The following is a 27,129-nucleotide window of genomic DNA, read 5'->3' as shown; positions in this document are numbered from 1 at the left end:
ATTCCAGTGGGCGACCGGGTTTGGGGGACTAAGTGGTCCACAGCAGCCAGCCTTTGTCTTCTTCTGCCCGGAATGGGAACCATCCCTGGGACGGCGTGAAGCTGTCCTTTGCATAGGCCCACCTCACAGGTCCACGTCGGTGACCACGTTGACACATTTGTAGCACAACAGGGCTGCCTGCACAGAGTGTTACCGAGAAGCTGGTTTTATGTCACGGAACTAAAACGTTGCAAGGGAACCTGAGACCTTGTTTTGGTGCTTGGAGAGTTGGACTGGATGCAAGTGAACTTCTAATTTTAAGTTCACTTATTTTGAGAGAGAAAACACAAGTTGGGGAGGGGCAGGGAGGGAGAGGGAGAGACAGAATCCCTAGCAGGCTCCCTGCTGTCAGCACAGAGCCCAGCACGGGCTCAGACTCACAAACCAGGAGATCATGAGTTCAGCCGAAATCGAGAGCCAGTTGCTTAACCGACTGAGCCACCCAGGTGCCCCTGGATGCTAGTGAACTTGTAAACGTCAGTACCTTGAGCACTTCAAGGGAAAGGAAGGAAGCAGGAGGAAAGGGGAACTGAGGGCAGCAGGGCTGACGAGGGGAGCAGAGGGCAGGTGAGAACCAAGAGTGCTGGCTCTTCCTGTGTCATAAGGGCGGCCCCCACCGCTGTCCGAACCTCCGGCAGTCAAGGCAGGACACTGGCTGTCATTCAGGAATACCTCAGGGAGAGAATTTTCTTTTTTTCCTCTAACTTTTTTTAATCTTTATTTATTTTGACACACACACAGAGAGGGACAGAGACAGAGCAAGAGCGTGGGCAGGGGAGGGGCAGAGAGAGAGAAAGACACAGCATCAGAAGCAGGCTCCAGGCTCTGAGCTGTCAGCACAGAGCCCGATGCGGGGCTGGAACCCACAGACTGTGAGATCATGACCTGAGCTGAAGTCGGACACTTAACCGACTGAGCCACCCAGGGGCCCCGAGAATTTGCTTAAAAAGTAATCTGTTGCCAGAAAAGCAAGATAGTGAGCACTTTTAAGCTTCTAGGATTCATGTAAAAACTGCCCTGCATAGCTAGGTTGAATACTTGATGTTATCAGTTCCCTAGGGCTCCCTTAACAAGGCACCACAAACTGGGTAACTCAACAGAAATTTACTGTTCTTGAGGCCCCAAAGTCTGAAATCACAGTATGGGCAGGGCTGCTTTCTTCTAAGGACTGTGAGATGGCCACCTACTCCTTGTGAGTCTTCATACAGTGCTCTCTCCATGGAGTCCTCTCTGTGTCCAGATTTCTCCTTTTTATCAGGACGCCAGTCATACTGGCTTAGGGCCCACCCTAGTGACTGCAGTGTTAATTAATTATATCCACAGTGACCTGATTTCCAAAGGTCATATTCTAATGTACTGAGAGCAAGGACTTCAACTCTTTGTGGGGGACACATTCAGCATATACCACTATATGGTATTTGCCATTTAGAAAAGCAAAGAGCGTGGACATTCGGGGGCACACGTGTTTGGGAGCTGTTCACCCACACGGCGAACAGCGAGAATCCGTTGCCCATCAGGTTTAGGTCACACACCGCTGCTGGCTCAGGAATACTCTGGGCTTCGGGTTCTAACACGTGAGAGGAAGGATTATAGTGAGTTCATAGATGCTCTCCTCTTAGATGGAGATTTCAAACAATAACATTTTAAAGTATTAAATTGAGGGGCGCTGGGATGGCTCAGTCGGTTAAGAGGCCGACTTGGCTCAGGTCATGATCTCGCGGGCCATGAGTTCGAGCCCCGCGTCAGGCTCTGTGCTGACAGCTCGGAGCCCGGAGCCTGCTTTGGACTGTGTGTCTCCCTCTCTCTCTGTCTCTGCCCCTCCCCCACTCACCTCTCTCTCTCTCTCTCTCTCTCTCTCTCTCTCTCTCTCTCTTTCTCTCAAAATCAAACATTAAAAAAAAATTAAAAATAAAATATTAAATTGAATGACACATTTGTGTAGTGTTTCCAGGAATCAAGCTCATACTTGTAATTTAGTCTCCGAAGTTCAGTGATACTAAGTATGTCCATCAAGGCTGGCTGACCGCTAAGACGGACAGCCCTCAAGTTCCAGTGGCTAATACAGCAAAAGTTCCTGGTTCGGCAGCTCTTATCCAGGGCAGAGTCAAGGTTCAGGCTCCTGCTGGGTTACGGCTCAGACCTCGTCTGGGTTTGGGAGTGTGCTGCGTCCCATTGACGGGAGCGGCGGAGGGAGCACCCAGCGTAGGTGGTTTTCTCGGCCCAGGCCCAGAAGTGGCTCTCGTCACCTCCGCTGCCTGTGACCACACCTGACAACGGCAGGGAAGCCCGGGGAATGTGGCCCAGCTGGATGCCCAGGGACGAGGGAACACCAGCACTTTCTGCCCGAGTGCCAACAGGAAGAGTGATGGAGGAGTTTCAGCCACAGCACGTCGTGGAAACGCCAGCAAAGGGAGATAAAGTGACAGCGTCCGAGGCTGAAACAGGTCTTTTCCTTTTTGAAAATAACGTCTGAAATTTAGAGAAACCGGTGTCATAAGAACGATGGCAGGGAGACCCTCGGGATCTTCAGGGTCGACGTTTTCTCTACTCTTCACTCGGTAGTTTCACTCACGGTTGGTTTTTCGATCTGCTGGAGGAGACCCGAGGGTTTGAGACAGCTCTGCTTCTGTGCCCTGAAACGCACGGAGCGCACACTCGATTTCCACCAGCAGGGTCCGGAGAGGGGTAGTTGCTAGGTTGTTTTGTTTGTTTTCACTGTAAACAAGTCACTAGCCAGAAACCTAATTGTATTCCCCACTGTGTTCTTCCCTTCTTGTAATAAGGAGAAACACACTGGAGTAATTACAGTTTGTAAAATACACTCTGTGCTCGTTACTCAGAGCATGATCCGTGGTCCTGCAATATTGGCATCACCTGGGAGGGTTTTGTTTTTCTCTTTTTAAGCGACGCAGGCCCAGACCTGTGGAATCAAAATCTGCATTTCCACTAGACGCCCTGGGGATTTGCGTGCACAGTGAAGTTTGAGAGTCCCCACTTTAGATGTCGGAGGTATGATGAGGAGCATTTGACTTGCCATTTTCTGGCTTCGTTTATTTAGCCTTTGTGGTAGGTGAGTGGGGTGCTGTGCATGTTGTAAAGCCAGAAGTGGAAGAAAAACTTACGCTGGTTCTTTTTTTTTTTTTAATTATTATTTTTAAGTAAGCTCTACGCTTGACACGGGGCTTGGACTCAAGACCCTGAGATCAAGAGTCGCGTATGCCACCGCCTGAGCCAGCCAGGTGCCCTTCTTTTGCTGTCCTTCCATGGAGAGGTGGGACGGAGAGGGGAGAAAATGTTAAGGAAGGGGTATCTTCAAAAGTGGTCTGCAGATGCTGATTTTTTTTTTTTCAGGCTCTGGCCTCCTTAGGGTGAGCTCTCTGCCATCTTCATGGTCTTCAGAGGTATTAAGCCTCAGGGAACTGAATGATAGATATCACAGGCCGCCTTAAACTTTTTCACGTATAAGAAAAATCTAATAGAAAATTGAACGGTAGAATCTACATATTAGCAAGAAGATTCTACTCCTGGAAAGAGAAATGATCTCAAGATCCCTATTAATGCATCACCTTTAAGACACAGTCTGTAGCAGCATAATTCAGACATTTTTTGCTTGTGATTGGATTGTGTTCTTAACAAATGAATGCAGTTAAGAGTCTGACTCCAAGTGAACAGCAGTTTCCGGTTGGTTCTAACGCTGGCGGAGGCTGCTGCTTCATGTTGGCCTGGCCAGCCTGGCCCAGCCTTGGTGGCTGCCTGCCTGTCAGCCTCCACTCGCTCCCAGCGCTTCCCCTAGCACGCCACTACGACCCAGCCTGCCCCTCCCTGAACCTCCCGCTGCTGCGTTCCCCCGTGCCTTTGAGTTACTTGTATTATTATTACTTTATCTGTTACTCGAGTAAGTTGCTGAGGTAGCGGCTTCTGTTACGTCTGATCCTTTGAGGGCGGCTCTGTGTTTGAGTCCGTTGTGTCTTTGTACGAGGTGAGGTGGTGCAGTAAGGGCTTGGACTGTGGGGCCAGACTGCCTGCTTGGGTCCCAATCCCAGCTGCACTTGCTTAGCCGTGTGCTCCTGGAAAGTCCCATCGTTGCCCCGTGCCTCAGTTTCCTCATCTGTGAGACATGTCAGACATTAGAATTCTAAGTGCTTCCTCCTCATAGCAAATCTCTTAAGTAGACGCCTGTATTGGACCCACTCATAGTCATGTGACCATGCTGTGAATGGACATTGAAGGGAAATGAAGGTAGGCTCATGTTTCAAGTGACTTGGAAAGATACCAGCTTTTTTAAAAATGGTTGTTTTTTTTTAAATTTTTTTTTGAAGGTTTATTTTTGAGAGAGAGAGAGACCAAGCATGAGCGGGGGAGGGGCAGAGAGACAGGGAGACACAGAATCCAAAGCAGGCTCCAGGCTCCCAGCTGTCAGCACAGAGCGCAACATGGGGCTTGATCTCACGAGCCGTGAGATCATGACCCGAGCCGAAGTCAGATGCTCAACCAACTGAGCCACCCAGGAGCCCCTAAAAATGGGTTTTGCACTTAACTTGTTAGTGAGTTGTTATAAAATATAGGGACACAGTCGTGGTGAATTTGAGCTTTCTGAACAGGCAGTCAGAACGTAGCTGGTTGATACCACCCGTGAGCCCTGTGTAGAAAAAACGTGTAGAAAAGCAGAACTGTGCTGTCGTGGGGCTCTTGGTGGCCTTGTCTTTGACAGTCTTAACATTTTCAGCATGTGCTTTCCTTGGAATTAGGCATCGAGGTGGAAGAAATGTTTGTTGAAATGGTGATGTTAACGTTCTGTGGTTAGTTACATTTGATTTGCGCTTTCGAAGGCTCTTTTCCTTCTATCTAGCTTTGTGCTTTCCAAGGGCTATTTTCATTGACTAAGTAGATTTGATTTCGTTTCATTGCAAAGCTTCAGTTTCCCGAGGCTTTAGACTTTGCCTTTGAATTGTACATTTATTTTTTTAGTGTCTTCTTTATTTTAGTTGTTTTATGCGGTGCCACTTAATGGTTGTACGTTTTCAGTCTTGTACAATGCATGAACTCTTTTAGAGAAGGAGAATATACAGAAAATCCTCAACAGGACAATGAAAAAGTTATGGACTCTTTAGAGACCTGAGTCTGTTGAGTAGGGAGAATTAAGATCATTCCCGCCTTTGACCTATGTTGTTCAATGTGGAAACCACCAGCCACATGTGACTATTAAAATTTCAGTTTATTAAAATTTTGTAAGTTAAATAAAGGCAAAAAGTCACTTCATCAGGCATCCTCTCCACATTTCAAAGGCCCCAAAGCCCCCTGTGGTTGTGGTTGGTGTCAGACCAGACGTAGTATGTACCCACCAGGGCAGAAGGTACGATTAATGCCTCGAGACTCCAGAAGCTTATAGCATCCTTTTTAGGAAAGTGTGCTTCAGCTCTGGATTAGTTTCGTTTTACCCAAAAGAAGTGGACTCTTCTGTATTTTTCTAGGATTACCAGAACAAAGTTACGTGGTTCCCAGCCAAAGAGCACTGTTTTAGATCAGCAGAGTTTTGTTTTCAGTGAGACTTTGCTCTTGATTAGCATCTCATACACGGTAGTATCTTCAGAGCAAGATCTGTTTTTGTTCTAACTTGAGGCTTCGATTTGCAGCAGCTATTTACCGAGGCAGTCCGACCTCACTTGGCTGATCCGGGAGCCCCCAACGGTGCCTTGAGCAATACCTTTCCTCTCGTGATTTCTTCCTCGAAGCTGTAAGAGCGGCCTGTGATTTATAGGGAAGTCTTGTCAATAGCATATCTCTGAGTTCACTTCAGGGCTAGCTTGCACCAAGGAACCAGTTCTCATTCTTTCTTCTTTGGTTAGCGTTCTCTTACCACAAGTCAGGGACACGGCGATACCAGTAAGAGCACAGACGCTTCCAAAGGTCCAGCTCAGCGGCTCCGTTTCGTGTTAAAATGACTCTCCTGTTGAAAGCGCCAGTGTGGCTCCGCGGGGACCTCTGCCTGCCGCAGCGCCTGGAGCCTGTGGCGCCTCTCCAGGCACGTGACCACCAGGGGGTCTGTCGAGTCCACTTTGCTGGCAAACAGAGAAGGCGACCGAATGATCCACGGCAGGTCTCCTGGTCCATACACGCAGCTCTCGTGGACGTAGCGCCCTGTAGAAAGAAGCACAAAAACCTAGTGCCTTTGTCTCGTCAGTTTACGTTCACCCAAAAAGCGATGCTCTTCCAAGGTCATCGGGAAGGCCCCTGCTTCACGGGAGGTCGGACTAAACGTGATCTCCGCGATTGCTCTGATTGGGGCTTCTGGGTTGGGTTTTGAATCTGTGGCGGCAGGGACGCTTTCGTTCTTTCTGTTTAATGGCTACTCTGTTTAAGGGGACACTGTGGAATGTTCGTTAGTCACGAGCACAGGGGAGACGTCTTAGCACGCATTTGCCGGGCCAAGTCTAAATTCGGAACGGGGCCCCACGAACGTTTGTCTTCCTCGGTTGTGGGGAGTTTGCAGGAATTGCGTCGGTGTTAACGTGCCATTGCTTCGGCCCTCTTGCCCGTGCAGAGTGAGCGTTTGATACAGATACAAGTCATTAAAATTGGAATCATAGGTCGACTCCAGTGCCGGGTTCCTTCGCGACGAACTCAGCCGCACACGTTAGGTGCCTGACGCTGCACTCGGCTCTTCCTTCTTTGTCTGTTAACCCCCCGGCCAGTGCTGCGAGGTGCTTCCCGTTACCACCTCCGGTTCGCAGAGGAGTGAGGCGGAGGTCGACCCACTTTGGGGACCTTGCTCTCTGCTCAGCTCCGCCCTGCTTTTCTCTCCACGCCAGCCCATCGATCCTCCTTCTGAAAGCCCATCCGAGGGAAATACGGAAAAGGGGCGGAACTGCACGCGTAGAACCGTCCAGTGCTGTTTGTAAGACTGGAACAAGGTGGAAAGAACCTTCCCCCAGTGAGCACGCATTCATCTAGTAAAGGGCCAAGCAGAGTAAGCACTCCATAAGCGGCGGCTCTTGTCACGACTGACACCTTTCTCACTGGTAGACGTTCTTGGCACAGTGTCCCAGACTCTCAATAGAATTACACTGAACCAGGTGAAAAGTACGACCGTGAAGACAGGCTGCGTGAACAGCGTAGGACGTAGTGAAAAAAGAATCAGCTGCGCCTCGGTGGTAGCTGGATGGTCTCTACTGTACATACACGTGAATGTGAGCCAGGAAGGGGGCACAGGCATGCGGAAGGTCCTCAGAGTTGGGTTCGTGCCGTTTGGGTGATTACAAGTAAACAAAAGTCTTTGTTGCTGGTGACAGCAGGACGACCGTCACTCTGTGCATGCTCGTCCACTGGAGGGGCAGCAGACAGCTGCACCTGCTTAGAGACCCAGCTCTGCCACTTCCTGTGCTGCTTCCTATGACACTGGGGGTGACCTCACTTCTCTGAGCCTGGGGTTCCTCATCTGTGAAGTGTGAATACGACAGCGAGTACCTGAGAGTCATCGTGAGGACTGACTGCGGGCCCAGCGCAGGGCTCCGGAAGGTTCTACCCCGGTCACTGCCGGGGCTCGGCCTAAGGCGGGGGCTGACTCTTGGCGGCCACTTGTCTCGCTGCTTTCCTAGTGGGCAGTTTGCAGTCTGAAGTGAGCAACGGCAAGAACTTGCTGAAGTGTTCGCTTTGGGGCAACGATGATTTTTGTTAAGATTACAGAATATTGAAATATTCAGGTTGTCGTTATAAGAATTCTAAATCATGACTGTATTATTGATAGCAGCCACCCTTCATGACTTCTTACTCTGTGAGTGAATCATGTTTTCAGGAAGCATCTGAGCCCCGACCCCGGCCTTTCCTGAGCATTTATTCACCGGTCTTGTCAACCCCAGTGTGTAATGACAGTGAGCCCTGCTTTCTAAAGAAAGGCCAGCGTTGCTTCTTAGCCTGTGTAACTGTCACCTTCTTATTGTGTGAAGAGCCCCCTAATTGAATCGTGGCTAAAATATTTATTGAAAACACTAGAAAATTATTCCAGCCCTTCCGACCTGGTACCTGTCAGGAGAGTGGCTGTGTACATGGCCCTGGGAGTTGCTGGTCTTTGAGTTATTCTCTGGTATTGGGTTTTACATTTTTGAATTTGTCTACAACCTGTTTCTTTGAGATCAGTCCTTTAAACAACTGGGAAACTGGGTGAACCTGGTTGATTTTGTATTTCTGATCTACTGTGACTCAAGCCCGAGGGGCCACGCCTAGACGCGCTATTAAAATCAGTGGTTGTGTCTGTGCGCTGTTTTCTGTGGTGGTTGGGAAGCTGTGTGTAGACAGAAAGGCCAGGCCACGTGCCTGGGAGAGAGGATGCTGTGCCCCAGCCACCTGCACACACGTCTGCCCCGCTCTTCCCGCCTTCTCTGTCCAACACAGTTTGCGGCCCCATAAAGATCAGACACCTTGTTTTTCTTTCCTCTTGGGCTCCCAGAGCGTTCACACCTCTCCCTACCGGACTTGTCCGCATGGTGCTGTGACTGTTCTCCCGTCACCTCTGCTCCTCTCAGCCATCTCACCCTGGGTGGCGGGTGGGTGGGGAGAGCGGTGGGGAGAGTAGGCGTGAATGGCAGGACCAGAGGCCGGTTCTGGGTCTCCCACTCCCTAGGCATTTTCTCCCAGTGGCTGTGCCTGAGTCTGCAGTCAGCTGCTGCTTTTCCAGCCTTTTCACCAAAGAGGGACACTGACGTCCCCACCCCAAGTCTGTTCTGTATTGTCCTGGTAACTAAAACACCGGGACACCAGACAAAGGGGCAAAAGAATTCACAGCTCCCAGGGAGAGTCTCCTGAGGGCAAAGCAGAAAGACCTTCCCTTCAGCAAGAGTTTGCTGCCAACCTCTGAGCTCTGGAACAATCCATCGATCGCCTGCATTTCTCACTTGTCTGCTCTGGTAGAGGTCCAGGGAGACACAGCTTTTTTAAAATAAATGTTTAAGTTTGAGTTCTAGGGGCAGGTGGAAGAAACCCGCCAGCTTGTGTATTTTTATCTTAAAACTTTTAAAGTTGCAGCCGAGTTGTGTGTTCACTTTGTGAAAATTTATCAACCCAAGTACTTAATGATTTGTGAGCTTTTCTCTCTAGATATTATAAATAAGAAGTTTAAAAAAAAATTGCCCCATGTAATTGGAAACTCACGAATCCCTTCACTACTTCTGCTAACGATCGTCTCCCGATGTTATCCAGGCAGCAGTTGTATAGTTTTCATAAAATTGGAAGGCTTTTGCTTTTGCTTTGGTTCGAGTCTTACCTTTACATCCATCGTGAACACTTCCCTCCTCGTTCCTCCATTTAATGGCTCGAATGTCTCCTTCCCAGCCAGCATCAGGTGTGGCTCCCGGGGCATCTAAGGGGGAAACAGAACGAGCATTACAGCGGGCAGGCAGCTGCTCGGCCCTAGGGTGCCAGCTCTTCCTGGCCGTGCTCCCCCCACCCCAGATGTGGTCGTGGGAGAAAGGTGGAGGGAAGTCCAACCCTGCTTCAAGTGCTACGCCTTGGGGGCGGGCGGCGGCCGTGGCCAAGGTCTTGTGTTCCGGCTTGGCTTTCGTTTTCATACCTGTCTCCATCCCTAGTAACTTCCTGAGCGCCTCTAGCGCGCCCTTGGCATCATGATGTTGGGTTTCTCCATAACAGCCCTCTGAGGGGATGTGAAAATAGGATTTTCAGTGGATAGGATAGATTAAACTAAGATCCTAATCGATTTCTGCTGGATTCAGTGTTTGCACGGTCATCTGGACTGATTATAACCATTCAGACTTGAAGCCACATCAACTTTATACAAAGAGAAAGTAAGTCCACTTAAGGGAGGCCATCAGACTTCCCTCTCTCAGAAAACCTACCTGAGGTATCATGTTTGCCACCCCCAAAATTACTACTTTTAATGTTTTCCATTCTTTTTTTTTAATGTTTATTTTTGAGAGAGCACAGGTGGGGGAGGGGCAGAGAGAGGGGGACAGAGGATCCGAAGCAGGCTCTGTGCTGACAGCAGAGGGTCCGACGTGGGACTCGAACTCACGAACCATGCATGAGATCATGACCTGAAGTCGGATGCTCAACCTACTGAGCCACCCAGGCACCCCTCATGTTTTCCATTCTTAAAAGGGCCCCTAGCACAATGTCTGGCCCTCGTAGGTACCCAGCGGTATTTAATAAGTGAATGAAGAAATGAAGAAGTTTCTGGAGATTTGTGCTCAGATGTTGGTCATACTTCTTTCTGGAGAGGGAACAAAAGCAGCCGGGCCGGTTGGGCGCGTGGCCCTCTCTCAGCAAACCTGAGACCCCTAAAGACCCTCCCGTACTCCCCAAAGTGGAAGAGGTCTTGCAAAACGTAGAGCTCTTTGCCAAGCCATGGTAAATCGTGAGATACAATTTCCACTTACGAATAAGCATCTGTTGTTGCCTCTGATCCGAACAGACGCTGTATCGCTGGATGTTCTTACCTTTCAGTCGGTTCAGAGTCACCCAGTAATGCTGTTCTGGGCTCTGGACGTCTCTGGACCACTGGAGCAGGTCTTTTGCGCGGATGTCCGTCAGTACAAATTCTACAAACTTCCTCGTTAGTACGTAGTAAGCGCTTCCAAAATAAATTGTTAAGTTATGGGGTGGTTCATCTTTGAATCTCCTGTTTGGAGATCCGTAGATACTTCCTTCAGGGGTGAATTCAAGACGACTTCCACTTGTCTCGGATGTAACGTTTGGTGGTTGGATTACTCCAGGAGTGATGTTTTTATCGGTCCATTTGCTCCTGATGTAGCGTATGATTTCTTTGTTGGTTTTGATTGGAAAGTCGTGTCCACAAAGGTTAAGGACATAGTTCCACTGAAATTTGGAACGGACCAGATCTCTCATGCAAGTAAGATCTGCCTGCAGTCTTGTAAAGCCAGTGTGGGCCACTCTTCCTCCCTTTGATGAAATAAAAATATTTTCAAAACAGCTCACCAGGGTTTGCACAGCACTCTTATACTTCTTTGGGGCCTTTTTGTCAACATGAATACAGTAAAGGTTTTGAGGCACATAAATAGACCTGAGCAGCTGCACAAACATAGCCAGGTCCTTGTGAGTAGTTACGATATATGCCAAAGAGAAATTGCCCTCTTCTGCAGACAAGGGTCTGGTTATGAAATGCACCTCCTGGGAAATCCTGGAGCAGTTTCCTGGTGTGCGCAAGTGAGCAAGTATTTGAGAACCATGAGGGTTTTTACAAAAAGTTGCAATTTGAGGGGCGGCCTCTTTCCCTTCACATAAAGCTGAACACAGTTCATCTGGATAAAAGCCACATTCCACCGCTGCTGGATAGGTGGACTCCTCTGGTTCCTCTGGAGGTGGATCCCTTAAATAAAGAAAAACGCACACGCACACGGCTGTGCACACGAGGAGTCCGGGCTTCGTGGCCCGCAGCTGGCTCATGTCTTCAGCTCCAGGTGCCTTCTTATCACCACCGCTTGAATCTCTTTCCCTCTAGGCTTCCTAGGAGAACAACAGACAGATTCAGGGTGGCATAACTCTCCCCCAGCCTGCCGCTTTGCCGAAGTACACGTATTTAAAGCACCAAGTGTGCTCAACACGTATTTAAAGCACCAAGTGTGCTCAGCTTTGTAGACGTACGTGCCCGCGAAACCATCACCGCTATCGCCAGGACACATGTCCCCCCCCCCCGGAGATTTCTTGTGCCCCTTTCACTCCACCCGCCTTGCACCCTGTCTCTGGGCAGTCTCTGTGCCCTCTCTGTCTCTGTACGTCAGCTGCGTGGTCTGGAACCATATAAACAGAGTTGTAGACTGTACTTTTTGCCTCTTTTCACTTTGGGTAATGATTTTGAGATTTCATGCAGCTCATTAGATTTGTGACCATTCTTTCCTCCTTATTGCTGTGCGGTACGCTGTCCCGTGGGCAGGCGACAGTCCGTTTATCTGTTCATCTGTGGAAGGACACGGAATTGCTCCCACTGTTGGGATATGACGAGGTGCCGTAAGCTTTCGTGCGCGAGTCTTTGTACGGACGTTTTGTTTCTGTGTTTCAATAACTCTTCCGAAAGGGATAGTCCTTAGTACCAAAATGTAATGGTTGCTGGTTAGGTGACTTGCTGACGCAGAATTAACAGCAGTGCGTTCAGATTATTGAAATATATCAGCCTTTGGGAAAACCGAAAAGGTAGCCGCAAAACGTGGTTTACAAAAGTAGAAAGATCTGCCGTGGTTCTTTGGTTTATTGGCCAGCGCGTATTCACCCGTGCGTAACATGGTGTCAGAACTGAGTACAGCCATCCTGGAGGGACTCGGGCCACACACGGCACTCGGTGAGTAGCTGTTTACTACTCTCATGAGTAGTACTCGGTGAGTAGCTGTTTATAACGCTACTGTGGATCTCTTCACATTTACTGACTTCACAGAAAATCCTGATGACTGCTTCAGCAATCTCATGATTACGAGGTTGCTTGATTAAGGCTTTCTTTTGGCACAGTAGGGTGATTAGTGGAAGGATGTTCTCTTCCTTTTAAACACAATTCTAAATTAGGAGCGATGGCAGTTTTACAAAACTAGCCCTTAGTAGAAACTTCTGGAATGTTAAATGAGCAGGCTTTCGGGGTGATGTTAACAGGACCTGCGTTTTCGCTTCCCTGGGGCAAGTACCTAAGAGTGGAACTGCCGGCTGCTGTCCGGAGTGGTTGTGCTGTTTCACTTGCCCACAGCAGTGGGAGAGCTCCCGCAGCTCTGTATCCTCGCCCGTGCTTGGCGTGGTCACATTTATTCATCTTAACCATTCTGATAGGTATACGGTGCTGATTCACTGCGGTTTCACTTTGCATTTCCCTGATGTCTCAGGATGTTGAGCATGTTTTCATGTGTTACCGCCCTTAACGTTGGCGGGTTAAAAAAAATCTCAAATACTTATTTTGGACGTGAATACTGTCCTGTTCTACGTTATGCAGACTTCATTTTATGCTGTATCCTGTATCATTTTATAACTTTCCAGTAAAGGAAGCAATATATCAAGAGAATTTGTTCATCACAGAATTTGATTTGTTGAAACGAGTTTATGAATTTTTTAGAGAAGGCTTCCTTGATTAAAAACAAGATGTCTTTACCTGATAAAATTATTTGGTAATAATTTAGTTGCCTTTCTGGGGTCCCGTAGAAATGCACGAATAGGTTTAATAGGAACAAAGGTGACCCAAGGCGTTTTGATTAATTATTTTTTTATTAATTAATTATTAGTGCATGCAGGGAGCATCCTTTCGAATTTAGGGAGAAGACTGATCATGTAAGATGTCGACATTATCAGTAACTATTTTTTTCTTGCTTATAAATCCTGGCTCCTGATTTCCATAAAAAGTCATATCTCTGCCTATTGCTGTTTTTTCTGTTTTTTAAAAAGCCCATTTGCTTTTGAGCAGTGTTTTGTCTCAGATTGGACACTAGTCCCTTCCCTTCCACATCATTATTTCACATGCCATTGGGAGTGACTAGGCAGCATTTTGAGCTATCCTTCTCTTAAACTTTGAGCTAAAATTGTAAATGCTGATCGTGGACTGTGAATTTAAAGAATGTACTTATTTTCCCTGTGGTTTTCTTTTTCACCCATCCTGCTTCAAAAATAAAAAGCAGCCACTGCCCAAATATGCCAAGTTTTTTTGTGCCAGTTTGGTAAATGTTTGTTGATTGCCCCAAACGTGAAACCTTATGATGTAATTTTGAAGACATTTTTATAAATTATATAATACAGTATTATAAATTATATAATTATATATTATAAATTATATAATACTGTATTCACTGTAATTGACACATTTCATATCTGGTCTCTAAACAAAACCTGTATCATAAAAGGAGAAATTCACTAGGGAGGAAATACCTTCTTGAAATGAAATCAGAGCTTTTGCCTGCTTTTAATAATTTTGGTTAGGGGTGCCTGGGTCAGCATCCGACTCTTGATTGCAGCTCAGGTCATGATCCCAAGGGGATCATGGGATTGACCCCATGTCGGGCTCCTCACTGAGCATAGAGCCTGCTTGAGATTCTCTGTCTCTCTTTCTCTCCCTCTCTCTCCTTCTGCCCCCCTCCCCCACTTGCACTCTGTCTAAAAAAAAATAAAATAAAATAAAATTTTTTTTTGGTTAAAGGGAAACCACGTGCCATGGTTTATTACATTTAGTACGGAAAGGAGGTTTTGGAGGTTTTCTGGCTTGTCATCTTTGGTTTTGTTTCTAGGCTTGTGGTTAAAGTAAAACATTCTGGTTTCATCATAGAAATGTTGTTGGCCTCACTCCACTGACAGATTACACCCCGTGTAAACCGTGGCTCTGCCACAGGGAATTAGATTTTTTCAATCGTTTATGATAATTGAATGAGGACAGGTCCCGCGTGGAATCCCTCGTCCTTCGGGCGATACCTGGGCTAAGCGGTTTATGTCCCCTCTGCAGAGACAGGGACGTGAGCTGGGCTGTGTTCGTCCGCCGCCTTCCTACCTCCCGGTGTTAGTGGCATGCTCACGGGTGCCCGGGTAGATCCGCCTTCCCGCTCGCGTTCCCTCTGGGATTGAGAAACCGCTGTGCCCTAGGTGCCACGTGCAGCGGGGACCAGGGTCCCCAGCAGATGAGCCCCATTGTCACTGCTTCACCACAAGCTCTTAAAGGCAGTCAGACCAGCCTCCCAGATGAAGGCCCTGGAGCCCCCCCCTGCCGTGGCTCCTGCCGTGGCTCTAACCAGCATCCAGCGGGGACCCCGGAAATCCCCGTCACCTCTGTCACCTCTTGGGGCGTGCCGGCGTTTCCTCTCTATGCCGGGGGTGTGCCCGTTGTCAGCGTGGCGGACGTGTCCCGGCCTTGATTCTTGGCGACTGGTGACGGTTCTGCCTCTAATGTGAAGTCCGCTTTTGTTGCCATAATGAAAATGGAATCGTTAACACGTGACTCTTCTCCCACCGAACTCATTTCCAAGACGCGCAAGTGGTGGGGAACACGCAGCTCATTAAAAAGCGCAGTCTTACTGATTTCCGAACCGTTCGTTTCCTCCACACAAAGTCGTATTTAAGATGTTTATTTATTTCAAAGGCTTTAGGAAAGAGGGGTAGCTCTCCTTGGGTGTCATGCGGCAGACAGGAAGGTTCTTTGTCCGGACCAGACCCATTTTTAGCGCTCCAGGATCCTGTTTGCTCACGTGTTACTGAAGTCACAGATGGTTGCTAAACGTACTGATTTGTGCTCGCGAGGGAGCGTTCTGCCGGTCACTCACGTTCTCTTCCCTGGGCCTCACGTTCCCTGAAATCCTTCAGCCCTCGTCGCCAGGGCCCGTGGTGGGCAGTGTGTGCCCAGTGCGCTCAGGGCGAAGCAGAGCGAAGTAGCCTCCACACCAGGCGCGATGCTGGTGAAGGTCACGCTTTGAGCTCGCTGAAGACACACGATGTCCAAGGGATAGTGGGGAGTCTCTCCCGGTAGAAATCGTTACCAAAGTTGTGGTTAAGGATGGCGTTTAAATTGTTTTCCCTTATAGAATGCTAGACCCCACACAGTGACAGATGATTTGCTTCTAGTTCTCAGAATGGAATTGTGTGGCTTCTTATGTTTTTGTCCGAGCATAGAATACGTCCGAGAAATTATTTCAGAACACATTACTGCCCTAATTATTAGACCAGGTGTGTACATTTTTTTCTTCTTTTCTTCATCCATCCACAGTCCCCCCTTCCCCACCCCACAGCGAGCCTTAACAGCCAGAAACAAAAGGCAGCAGCACGGGTTCGGTATCGTGCGTTACCACTGAACACTTCCTTTAAGGGCAGTCATTTTGAATTTGTTAGGACGGATCTAATTGATTATAAAGACTTTTCCGGGGGCCGTGGGGGCACCTGGGTGGCTCGGTCGGTTGAGCGTCGACTTCAGCTCAGGTCATGATCTCACAGTTCGTGAGTTTGAGCCCCACATCGGGCTCTGTTGCTGACAGCTCAGAGCCTGGAGCCTGCTTTGGATTCTGTCTCCCTCTCTCTCTGCCCCTCCCCTGCTCACTCGCGCTCTCTCTCTCTCTCTCTCTCAAAAATAAATACACATAAAAAAATAATAGGGAAGACTTTTCAGGGGAGTTGACATCCTGTATAAATGAACTCTTTTAGTTTTGTTTTTGTTTTACAGAGATAATTTCTGTGGGTAAACAGATAATGAATGGGCATGTCTAAAGATGAACTTAAAATATTTTGCTGTATGTTCTAGAATATTACTGTTTTAGAGCACTTACATTAGCTTACCCAGATTAAATGATTTAGTCTCCGTTTGCTGGACTCACGATGCGGTCCCATAGGAACACCGGGACGGGGGTCGGGAGCAGATAGGTGGAGCCCCCACTGAGCCTGGCTGGGGGAGGTACTCGGCTTGAGCAGGACTGGGGCGCTTCGTGTTGACCCCCAAGACTGTGCCTGCCAACGCTCTCCATTTACTGCAAGTTTGTCTTTAAAATGTCACTCTACCCACAGCAGTAAAAATTTGGTATCTGTTATTTTTGTTGTCTCTGGGCTCAGAATGATGCCCAACACCCAAGGTAGAACATTAGGTTTTCTCAAAGTATTTCAACTTACAAGAGCAGACTAACTTTGAATCGGAACACTGTCCGACTGGCCAGTAACATAGATGTCCTAGTCACAACACGCGTGCATTTTCCAGCCGCTTTGATACAAAGAGGAAAAGTGCATTTCAGGGCACCCGACTCAAAACCACAACAGAAATAACATTAGTATGTTTGGGCTCGGAATGAGGCCTGAGCGTTTGGACGTGGCCTTGAGGCCGACTTAGTTATTGTCTCCCGTGTGAGGAAAGAACAGATGGTGGCATTTTGAATTTAAAACTCTAATCGCATCCTTGAAAAGACTCCACTTTTGCCGTCTTCGGCTGAAACGAAGAGTAAGGAGTGTTTGAGAGAAAAAGATGCCTGCTACGTCTGCATTTACAAATATGATTGGGGGCGCCTGGGGGCCTCAGTCAGTTGAGCGTCCAACTCTTGATTTTGGCTCAGGTCATGATCTCACAGTTGTGACATCGAGCCCTGTGTCGGGCTCCTCACTGTGAGCGTAGAGCCTGCTTGGGTCTCTCTCTCTCTCTCTCTCTCTCTCTCTCTCTCTCTCTCTCTCTCCTCTGCCCCTCTCCCCCGCTCGCTTGTGTGCACACTCTCTCAAAAAATAAAAAAACTATTACTGATACTTTTTAACATTCATTTCTTTTCGAGAGACAGAGACGGAGCGCAAGGAGGGGAGGGGCAGAAAGAGAGGGAGACATAGAATCAGAAGCGGCTCCAGGCTCTGAGCCGTCAGCGCAGAGCCTGATGCAGGGCTCACACCCATAAACCGTGAGATCGTGACCTGAGCCGAAGTCGGACGCTTAACCGACTGAGCCACCCAGGCGCCCCGGTACTCCTTTTTTTTTAAGTAAGTTCCACACCCAACGTGGGGCTTGAACTCATGACTCTAAGATCAAGAGTCGCATGCTCTGACCGAGCCAGCCAGGTGCCCCTAAAAATGTTACTGATACTCCAATATTTCTGTTTTAAAAAACCACAGAGGAAGCAAGGAAAAGCATTTTAGCAATTGTACCTGCTCGGCGTCTGCCATTTGTGATCTGTGTGTAGTTAACGAAGCGTTTACCAAAAGCCGTTCTCATGTTCCACGGGCTGAAACGCTGGCGGTGTCCGTGCCCAGCCTGGATTTTCTCTTCCGTCAGTTGCTTCTCTTCCCGCGGCTCCCGCTTAAATCACATGAACAGAGTTGCTTGGCAGGTTTCGTTACCCCTCCGTCCCTGGAGGATTTTGTTCTTGTTGATTCTGACCGGTAGGTTGAAAAAGAGTCACGCTTGCTTCTCTGAGTTTTCTTCAGGACTGGATTGCTGCCTCACAAAACAGGAGACAACGGCCATAAACACCTGGTCCGGATGAAGGGCCGCAGAGTGATGCTGGTGTTCTGAAAGCCGGGTGGAATCCTGGCAGTCGTGGGTCAGATTCCGTAAATGCTTTGAAAACTAGGAGGCCAAAGTTGGTTATCTGATCCTTGTTCATTAAAGGGATGAATGAAAGTCACGTAAAAATCTTGGGTGCTTCCTGAATAGCGTTGGGAACAATCCAGGTGTTTCAGCCCCGCTCTCCAGAGGGCCTGAGTTCAGGGACGCAGGCGAGCCTGTGCCCCGTCCCTGTCCTCCGGCTCCTCCGGGGGGGCCGTACCACCGCTCCGCCGTCGGTGCCGCTTCCGTTCTCCGCCGCTGGATGCCGGTGCCCTTAAGCCCTCTCCCTCCTCTGGTTTCAGAGCTTCTCTCTTTCGCTGCTGTCTCTTCAGGCTTACCACAGACAGGCAGATCTATCAAGAAGAGTGAAGCCAAGGCACCCGGGTGGCTCAGTTAAGCGTCTGGCTTCCACCCGGGTCATGGTCTCGAAGTTCGTGAGTTCGAGCCCCGCGTCCACGTCTCTGCTGGCAGCACAGAACCCGCTTCAGATCCTCTCCCCCCGCCCCTGCCCCTCCCCAGCTTGCGCTCTGTGAAAAATAAACGTTAAAAAAAAACAGGGACGCCGAGATGGGAATCGTACACGGTAGCTACTTCTCCCCTGGCCCGTGTCCAGACACTTGAGCTCGATTTACTCGGTCAGACGTGACAGAGGGAAGCACTGTTTTAAAAGTCAGTACACACACACAGGCACATGTTCATTCATTACACTCCCCAGAGTACTGCTTCGGGAAAGAGGCTTGTGTGATGGAGACAAAGCGAGTCCCACAAGTGGGGTTTCTGGGCCAGAGACGCATGCCATCGGTCGCTCAGTGCAAATGCCGTTTGGAAGGACAGTGACTGAGGGACGGCTTCCGTTTGTTCGTCTTCTGAATACACAGAGCAGCGCATGACCCGCCATTCTACCTCTGTTCCGCGGCACTTTCCTACTGGCTTTTTTCCCCCAGTGCTTTAGAAAAAAGGTAATATCCGGAGATCATATGGTTACACAATTTGTAGTCTTTTTCTTGCAGCATAAACCACTTTCTACGTTGTCAGAAACTCTAAAATAATTGTCTGCTCCTTTCTAAGAATGCATTATGATTTATCTATTTTCCCCATTTTTTGGACATCTAAGTTATAAGTGATAAAAGGAAGCAAATTTAAGATAAATACATGATTGGGGTGCCTGGGTGGCTCAGTCAGTTAAGCGTCTGACTCTTGATTTCAGCTCGGGTCATGATCCCACGGTCCATGAGTTCGAGCCCCACATCGGGCTCTGCACTGACAGGGCGGGGCCTACTTGGGATCCCCCCCCCCCCCCCGCCCTCCTCTGCGCATGCGCACTCTCTCTCTCTTTCGAAATAAACTTAAAAAAAATAAAATGCATGATGTCAGCTGTGTAGTAACTGTACACATAGAAAAATGCATTTGAAGGAAAATATGGTTGTTTTTTTACTTACACTATGTGTTACTTTATAAGCAGAGAGGGTCAGTCCCTTTGAGCCACCTATGTCTTTGCAACTCCCCTCCCTTTCAAAAGTGACCCTCCCTCGACCCTTCAGTCCACAGAGAACAGCCACGGCCACAGCCACATCCACTGTGGATGGAAGTCTTCCTGCCCTGGTTTCATTTGTCCCCAAGGGGTAGACCATTCGCCCAAGTTTCTGGGGCCGGGAAGAAGCCTGCCAAGGTCAGGCATGCCCCAAGAGCAAGTGACAGGACCTGTAGCCAGTGGGAGGGTCCCGTGCCCAGGCTCTAGGGGACAGCCCTGCTCAGGTCCCAGCAGTTGAGGCTTTGAGAGCATGGGTTTGGTATTAATGGATCTTTTGAATTTGGAAGAGAAAGCAAGATTTTTAGTATGAAAGGCTCCCGACTTTTTATTGTTAGTGGCTAATTCAACTTTAAAGATGCAACTCAGGGCACAACCCACCACAACTGTATGTAGCACAGGGTCCACAGTCCTATCTAGACAACCAACCAGTCACACGTAGAGGAAAGAGACGGTTGACTGCCGACACGCCAGGAAGGGGGTTGCTGAGGAACAGTGGAAAGCAGGTGCACCAAGCCTGGAGGGGGGAAGGAGGAGGGGGAAGGCTAGCGGGACAGATGGGGACTCCTTTCGCCTCCTGTGTGCGCTCGGGAGGGTTCTTGACGCTGTGGCCCCAATACCGCTGAGCCCTATGCCACCGCCTGATTCTGGTCCTGAGGATCCCTTTTTATTTCCTACCCAAGAAGGGGACCCCCCCCCCAAGAGAATCCTCTCGCCAAATCCCCCACGGTGTTGGGGCTTCCCGGGGGTCATCCTGCAGAGCCTGGAGGCCTCCCTGCACTGACGGCGAAAAGCAAGCTCCTGTTCTTCGAGGCCGTCCCAGCCCGGTGCTCTGGCGGCACCCCCTTGTGTCGTTCGTGTGGCTTCCCTGTGGCCTCGACGGCACGCCTTGTGGGCCAAAGGAGGGTCTCTTCAGTCATGGCACCTCCCAGATGCCCCTAGGGAAGGAGCTGCTGTGGTCCTGTGTGGTTTTGGAGGCGAGCAGCACAGTAAAGACCGAGCTGGGGCAGCAGCTGAGGGCTCAGCACGGGCTGGCCGGCTCCCGTGTGTCGGGAGGAGCTGGGAAAGGCTCGGCAGCGTTCAGGAAGAGGGCTTCGTGTCTTGTCCCGTGCTGAGAATGTGTTCTGTAGGAGATTCTGGGTGCCGTGGGGCCGTCCCGGTTCCCGTTCCGGGCAGGGTAGGCTTTCCAGGAGCCCCTGAGGTCTGCGTAGAGTCGTGCTCACGGCTCACGCGTACGGCGGTCCGGTAAGGCTGTGTCGCCAGGCGGTAAGGGACAGAGACTCAGGCAGAGTCGGGAGGAGCCCGTGCTCTCCCCTCCGTGAAAGGGCACCTTCCCCAGCAAAGCAGATACGGCCACACACGTGCGAGGTTTCTCCCGGGGAGGCTCGTTGGAGACACGGACATGTGTCCCGGAGAAGGGCCTGTGCTGGTGCGGGCAGCTCTCCCACGGGAAGACGCGCACTGGCCGCGGCGGCCAACGCTGGTTGACCGGTGGGTGCCCAGCCCTGTGCTGAATCCCCTGAGTGGTCACCCTGAAGTCTTGCCCCAGCCTGGACCGCACCGGGAGCTCGTTTTACTTCCCATTTAGCGGAGGAGGTAACCGAGGCCCAGAGAAGCCACCAGTGTCTCTCTCTGCCTGGGACCCACACGAAGAGGAAGACGCCACCAAACAGACGCTGGCCAGGATCGTTCCCTGAGCAGGGCGGGCTCCCCAGGCAGACCCCCTGTGGCAATAACAATGGGCAGCAGCCTGTGCCCCCAGACGGGTCTCCCCCCCCCCCCCCACCCCAGCTTCCTGCTGGGACTGAGCCCACTCCCCTCACTGGCCCTGTTCCCGGACTCCAGAGCAGGCTGCCCAAAGCAGGGTTCCCCACAGGCAGCGTCCGCATCGCCTGAGAAGACATGAGAAATGCGGGTTCCTGGGCCCCACCCTAGACCCCGAGTCGGACACCGGCCCGGGGTCCCATGAGTCCTGGAGATTCTGACGCAAGGTCGAGTTCACAGCCCTCGGCTCCGCCTGGAAGGGGAGCTCTGCGGGCCGCTTCCCGTCCAGGCCGGGCTCAGCGGCGAGCGGCACATCACAGGCTCTCGTGAAGTCAGTCATCGTGAGACAAGCCAGCAGGTGCTGCATAAATGTGGCTGATGAGTCCTTACACAGGCTTTTCCCGAATGCCCCCCACGTGCTAGGGGCTGTGTACAGGGCCCTCCTCCTGCACACCTGGAGGTCCGGTCCCTCTAGGACGTAGAGGTCCGGCGGGGAGACCTGTGTGGCAAGCGGCCCGACACAGAAAATGCTGGGAACCCTCCCGAAATCCAGATTCGCAGACGCCAGAGACTAGAGGGAGGCTGACCTGCAGGCAGGCCCTTTCCGAGCCAGCCCTCCCGGGCCTGCCACGCTAGCTCCACACGCAGAACTTGGCAAAGCAGAGCTTGACTCAAAAGCTGGCTAAGCTGAGATACAGGCAGAACACTCCAGGAATTTCCCGGGGGTTTGCAGAGCGGTGGTTGGGCACGGGCGAGGGTCTCAGGGGTAGCTGCCCTCTGCGTGGTGATGGAATGTCCTGTTTCCTGCCCTCTCCAGTGCGGGGCTGCCTTCCAGGAAGACGACGTCATCGTGCTCAATGGCACCAAGGAGGATGTGGAGACGCTGAAGGGAAGGATGGAGGAGAGACGGCAGAAGGCGAAGCTGGGGAAGGTAATGCGGCCCTCGCGTCTGCCCCTCACCTTCCGGAGGCTTCGGCCGCCTTGGCTTCGGGGCCAGTTGCAAACCACCGAGCGGCCTTGCTGGCGGCTGCTGGTGGGCGTGCCGCGATCGAGGTGGCTTTCGCAACCTACGGGGGCCGGGGCTCTGGAAGGACTCCCGTCGGGGCTCGTGGTGCGGGCAGGGCGGTTCTGCTCTCCTGCACTCAGCTTCTTCATCGGTGACCTGGGGGTGGCGGTAGCTCCTGCATAGGACAGGTGTCGTCAGGAGGGGAGAGGGCCAACAAGGTGATGCCCGAGGGAGGGGCAGCCGCCAGGGTCGCTGCGCCGTCACTGATGGTAAGAGTCCGTGCTGAGTGTGCAAAGTTTGTAAAATAGAAGCGGAAAGTTACCGTCACCCCAGCACCTCTGGAGAGTCCGTGCTGCTCAGGTTTGCAGGTCCCGGGAGTCCCCCAGAGGTGTGGGTGGGGGGCCCGACCCCGGAAGCCTGCGATCCCCACCCTCCGCCGAGGCACTTCCGGGTGGCAGGGAACTAAGCAGCCTGCCCACAACTAGAGCCCCCCTGGCCTCCCTGCGCCCTGTGCCGGGGGACTGGCTGGGAGTGTGGTACCACCGCTCGCGGGGACGGAGGCCGGTCGTGTGCCCAACCGCGGCGACCGAAGCTCTGGGTGGATGTGCCACGTGAAGGCTCTGTTTTGTGACCCTGGGCTTAAAATCACATTCCACAAGCAGTGGATTCATTGCTTAATGAGCTGCCATAACGACCGGGCTGAAAACAGTTTATAGGCTAAGAAGTCTTTCGATGTGCCATCCATTCTGCCTCCAGCAGTAAATTTTGTTATTTCTTAAAGTGTTTGCGGATGATCCCTGTGGCTTTTCACGAATAGCAAATTTTTCATTCTTTAAAAAAAATGTTGGGGACACTTGGCTGGCCCAGTTGGTGGTGTGTGCGACTCTTGATCTTGGGGTCATGAGTTCAAGCCCCACGCTGGGTGGAGAGATTACAAAAAAAAAAACAAAAAAAAATTTTTCTTTAAAAAGTTAAAAATAATAAAAAATTAAGTGAGGTTCAGGGTAAATGTGGGAGAAATTTTGTGATTAGAACTAAGTCAAAGGAGGGGCGCCTGGGTGGCTCAGTCGGTTAAGTGTCCGACTTCAGCTCAGGTCACGATCTCGCGGTCCATGAGTTCGAGCCCCGCGTCGGGCCCTGGGCTGATGGCTCAGAGCCTGGAGCCTGCTTCCGATTCTGTGTCTCCCTCTCTCTCTGCCCCTCCCCCGTTCATGCTCTGTCTGTCTCAAAAATAAATAAACGTTAAAAAAAAAAAAAATTTAGAACTAAGTCAAAGGAATGCTTGAAGTATTAGAGAATTTGTTGCAGTAGCCCGAGTGCATAAAATCATGGGGGAAACCCTCTGTGTGGCGTGCATTTACCAGTGACGTAATAGAGATTTTTCGGAGTTGTCGTTGTTTTAATCATAAAAGGGAAAGGAACTCTGGCATGTAAGTGCACGCATTCTGCACTGGCTTTCTGAATTAACTAGGATTTCGTCATCACGAGAACAAAAAGAGAACACAGAAGGCTCGAGATGTTTTAGACGATTTCCAGAAAGGAGCTGCTCGTTTTCTTCGTTGCTATCATTGACCCAGCTCGGTTTTTAAAAAGCACAAAAGGGAAGAAAATGTGTTTCAGAGGAAGCTCCGGTGTTTGTATGGTCGTTAACCATGTCACTTCAGTGAGTCGTCTCCTGTCCCAGGCTTCCTGCCAAGGTGTTCAAAGCCCAGTGGAGCCAGCACACCCCTCTCTGCAAAATACTCACCGCAGCTTCTGGGAATGCCTCTGAGATACTGCTACCAGGATACCAGAATGTTTCCCAAATATGCTCACAGCTGAAAACAAGATAGAGCACGTCCTGACTTCTCTTGCCTTTTATATAAAGCCTCAGCTGTGAACGAAAGGCTTCAAAATCGGCAGTTGTCAGTCTTTTTCTAAAGACTAGGTGTTACCTTCACGGATTTGAATGCATGCTTTGAGCGTGTGAAATGAACAGGAAGTTTTTACATTTTGTACAGCATTACAAGTCCCTCTGCACGTATATATTACAAGTTCAAGGCCAGTGCCCGAGGAGGGTCCCTTTTCCACGTTTTCTACTGAGGGGAGCCTTCTGAAGTAGTTGGGTTGTGTGTCTCTAGTGCCACCTTTTGGATGCTCTGGAAAATGGCGTGTTAAATTCTCTGAATAAACACAGTTCTGTTTGTGCTTCCTGTGACTCAGTTCTAACACGGCTGTGTGATTTTAGAATGGTGAGTTTCATTTGGAAAATTTTTGCTGCCCAGTATAATTATTATGAGTGATGGAATTTTGGTGCCTAAAAATCTAACGGGTAATCCAGAGTTGAGATTTGGCTAACATGCCTTTTAGTATAGCCTCAAGCCGTTTTTTTTTTAAGTTTATTTACTTTAGTAATCTCTACACCCAACATGGGCTCGAACCCATGACCCCAAGACCCCAAGACCGAGAGTCTCAGTCTTCGTCTGAGCCGGCCAGGTGCCCCCAGCCTCAAGTCTTTATAGTTAAATAAACAAATATGAAAGCGGTTTGACAACTTTGAAGAAGTTACTGGAATGGGTTCGATTCGGTCCATGTTTCTGCTGGTGGGACTTGATGTTCCCATCTGTACTTTGGTATTATTTGTAGCCACCCTTGACGGTGTTAGCCCTGAAATCTGGCATCTGAGACTTTTGAGAATGTGATTTCTGGAATATAAATGCAGAGCTAGGCAGGCGTCTCCAGGTGTATTCCCGAGTGACGCAGAAGTGCCTGGCTGGAAACACACACCGTTACCGTGGTCTCGAGTCTCCTTCAGAACGTGCACCCGCCCTCCACACACTGCAGCGGCCTGTCCCGGGGCACAGCCACACTAGCGCCGGAGTAGACTGAATCCAAGCACAGCTCCAGTCTGCTCTTTCTTTTTACAGAAAGCAAAGAAACCCAAGGCGGTAGAGTCTGTCTCGAAACCAGATGTCAGTGAAGGTAAGACGCTTAAAAAGGTCCTTATTTGAGCAAAAATAAGGCTGTGGCGCTGTTCCTTTAAAAAGTATATGCTTTTGTTTTTGTTTGCCTGACTGTTCTTTTTTAACAGAATCCCCAGGCCCATCAAAAATAAAGACAGGGAAGCCTGAAGAAACCAGCCTCGATTCTAGAGAGAAGAAAGCCAGCTCAGCTCCCAAAAGTGCAGGTGGGTCCTGTGGAGACAACAGGGAGCTGTTCAGAAAGCTGTTCAACCAGCTGGTTATGTCACGGTCTTTCTTGGAGTGAGTTGGAAAGCTCAGGGTCGTCCGAAGTCACGTTTCTGAGTAGCTCGTTGAGCCCTCTTAGAGGCGAAGAAACAGCCCCTCTACCCCAGGGTCGGCCCGAGGGAGGCTGGGCACGCGAGCCAGTTGTCTTCTTGCCGGGTGTGCCTTTGGAATCAAGCTACTGAGCCCCCACAGAGAGCAGGACCCTGCTGCGGACACTGGGTCGGGTCGTGGCCCGGCGCTCAGGGTGTTGGGCGGGAATGTTCCTGATCCCTTTAAGGCTCGGGTTTTATGTGCATCCCGCGTGGCATTCAGAGCCAGCCCTTCTCCTGCCTCTTGGCCAAGTGTCAAAGGGCTATTTAACACACAGTCCAGAATTCAGTGCGTTTCTCCTCGTTGCCTTTAAGAGAAGATATGTATTTCACAAAAAAAGAAACACAGATTGGGGTGCCTGGGTGGCTCAGTCAGTTGAGCATCCGACTTTGGCTCAGGTCACGGTCTCACGGTGGGTTCGAGCCCCGTGTCGGGCTCTGTGCTGACGGCTCAGAGCCTGGAGCCTCCTTCCGATCCTGTGTCTCCCTCTCTCTCTGCCCCTCCCCCACTCTCACTTTGTCTCACTCTGTCTCTCAAAAATAAATACAAAATGTAAAAAAAAAAAAGAAACACAGATTGATTATCAGGTAAAAGAATGTGCAGTCTTGTGCTGTAAGTAGCGTCCATGGTGGTTAGCGGATCCAGTCCCCGCCTTACACGTAGCGGCCACCTGGCCTGCCGTAGGTGGCCCCGCCTCCTGGGACTTCCGTTCCTGCCCCTCGTTGAAGGAGGCAGAGAGCACCCCCTTGGGAGGACGATCTGGTTCACATCGTTCACGGGGCGGGGGCCAGAGCTGAGAAGGCAGCAGACGGTTACTGGTGCGGTTTCACGTGGTAGATGTGAACCCAGCAGCTTTAAGGAGGGGGCATCGGGACGACGGCTTCCACCGTATCCGGGGGAGGTGGCGGCAGATTCCCCAGACGGACACACGTGTTTCCTGTAAGAGTGTGGTGTAAGCTGGGGGTGACCTGTGGTCCCGACCCTAACGAATCTGGCTTCTCGTTCTTCCAGCGGCAAACGGGAGCTCTTCCGGAAAAGTCGGGAAGCCTCTGTGCGGAGCCACAAAGAGGTCCATCGCCAACAGTGAAGAATCTGAAGCTTACAAGTCCCTCTTCACTTCCCACAGCTCCGCCAAGCGCTCCAAGGAGGAGTCGGCCCACTGGGTCACCCACACGTCCTACTGCTTCTGAAGCCCGTACCGCACCAGGCGCCCCGCAGGCCCTGCTGGGTCTCCGCGGGGGCGGCGCTGTCCCTTGTGCTCTGCCGGCCATTGGTGTGTGTGCGGTGGTGAAGTCGCCCTCCCAGACCTCGGAGCCGGCGTGGTCGCCCTTGCTAGCGAGGGGCGCGGGTTCCCCGGGTGGCCGTGCCGGCACCTGCCCGCCCCCTCCCGCAGGCCCCGCGCCCGCTTCCCCCTGTAGATGCGCCTGTCCCCCCACCGCCCAGAAAGACGCATGGGCTGCACTTTCTACGCTGAAAATCATTAAAGACTCCCGATTCCTCA

The 27,129-nt window shown here is 50.6% G+C and overlaps 2 protein-coding genes across 3 annotated transcripts in view; one reads left to right on the top strand and one right to left on the bottom strand.

The window, feature by feature from the left end:
• Positions 1–27,129, top strand: part of RTF2 (replication termination factor 2) — a 41,488-nt gene extending 14,359 nt beyond the window's left edge. The window contains exons 6-9 of the mRNA XM_019458092.2: positions 22,123–22,236; positions 25,218–25,272; positions 25,382–25,477; positions 26,640–27,129. Of these exons, the coding sequence (XP_019313637.2) occupies positions 22,123–22,236; positions 25,218–25,272; positions 25,382–25,477; positions 26,640–26,818 (444 nt within the window). The 3' untranslated portion in view covers positions 26,819–27,129. The remainder of the gene's footprint in view (positions 1–22,122; positions 22,237–25,217; positions 25,273–25,381; positions 25,478–26,639) is intronic.
• On the bottom strand, positions 4,597–18,491 carry LOC109272228 (beta-1,3-galactosyl-O-glycosyl-glycoprotein beta-1,6-N-acetylglucosaminyltransferase 7). Of its 2 annotated transcripts, XM_019458089.2 has the most exons (4): positions 17,614–18,491; positions 10,485–11,511; positions 9,296–9,391; positions 4,597–6,177 (listed from the first exon to the last, which is right to left on the bottom strand). In XM_019458089.2, exons 2-4 carry the CDS (start codon positions 11,449–11,451, stop codon positions 5,954–5,956), a joined length of 1,287 nt encoding a protein of 428 aa, XP_019313634.2. In that variant the 5' UTR covers positions 11,452–11,511; positions 17,614–18,491; the 3' UTR covers positions 4,597–5,953. The 2 variants fall into 2 exon arrangements, with proteins under 2 accessions (XP_019313634.2, XP_019313633.2); XM_019458088.2 differs by lacking the exons at positions 4,597–6,177; positions 9,296–9,391 and having other exon boundaries at positions 9,538–11,511.

The sequence above is a fragment of the Panthera pardus genome, unplaced genomic scaffold (genome assembly GCF_024362965.1).
Source record: "Panthera pardus isolate Hobbes unplaced genomic scaffold, ASM2436296v1 HiC_scaffold_25, whole genome shotgun sequence".
Classification (NCBI taxonomy): domain Eukaryota; kingdom Metazoa; phylum Chordata; class Mammalia; order Carnivora; family Felidae; genus Panthera; species Panthera pardus.
This window is presented reverse-complemented; position numbering and strand designations above follow the sequence as displayed.

Bases quoted from the DNA above. Each gene is read 5' to 3' on its own strand.
- LOC109272228 (XM_019458088.2), bottom strand. From the start codon at position 11,451: ATGAGCCAGCTGCGGGCCACGAAGCCCGGACTCCTCGTGTGCACAGCC.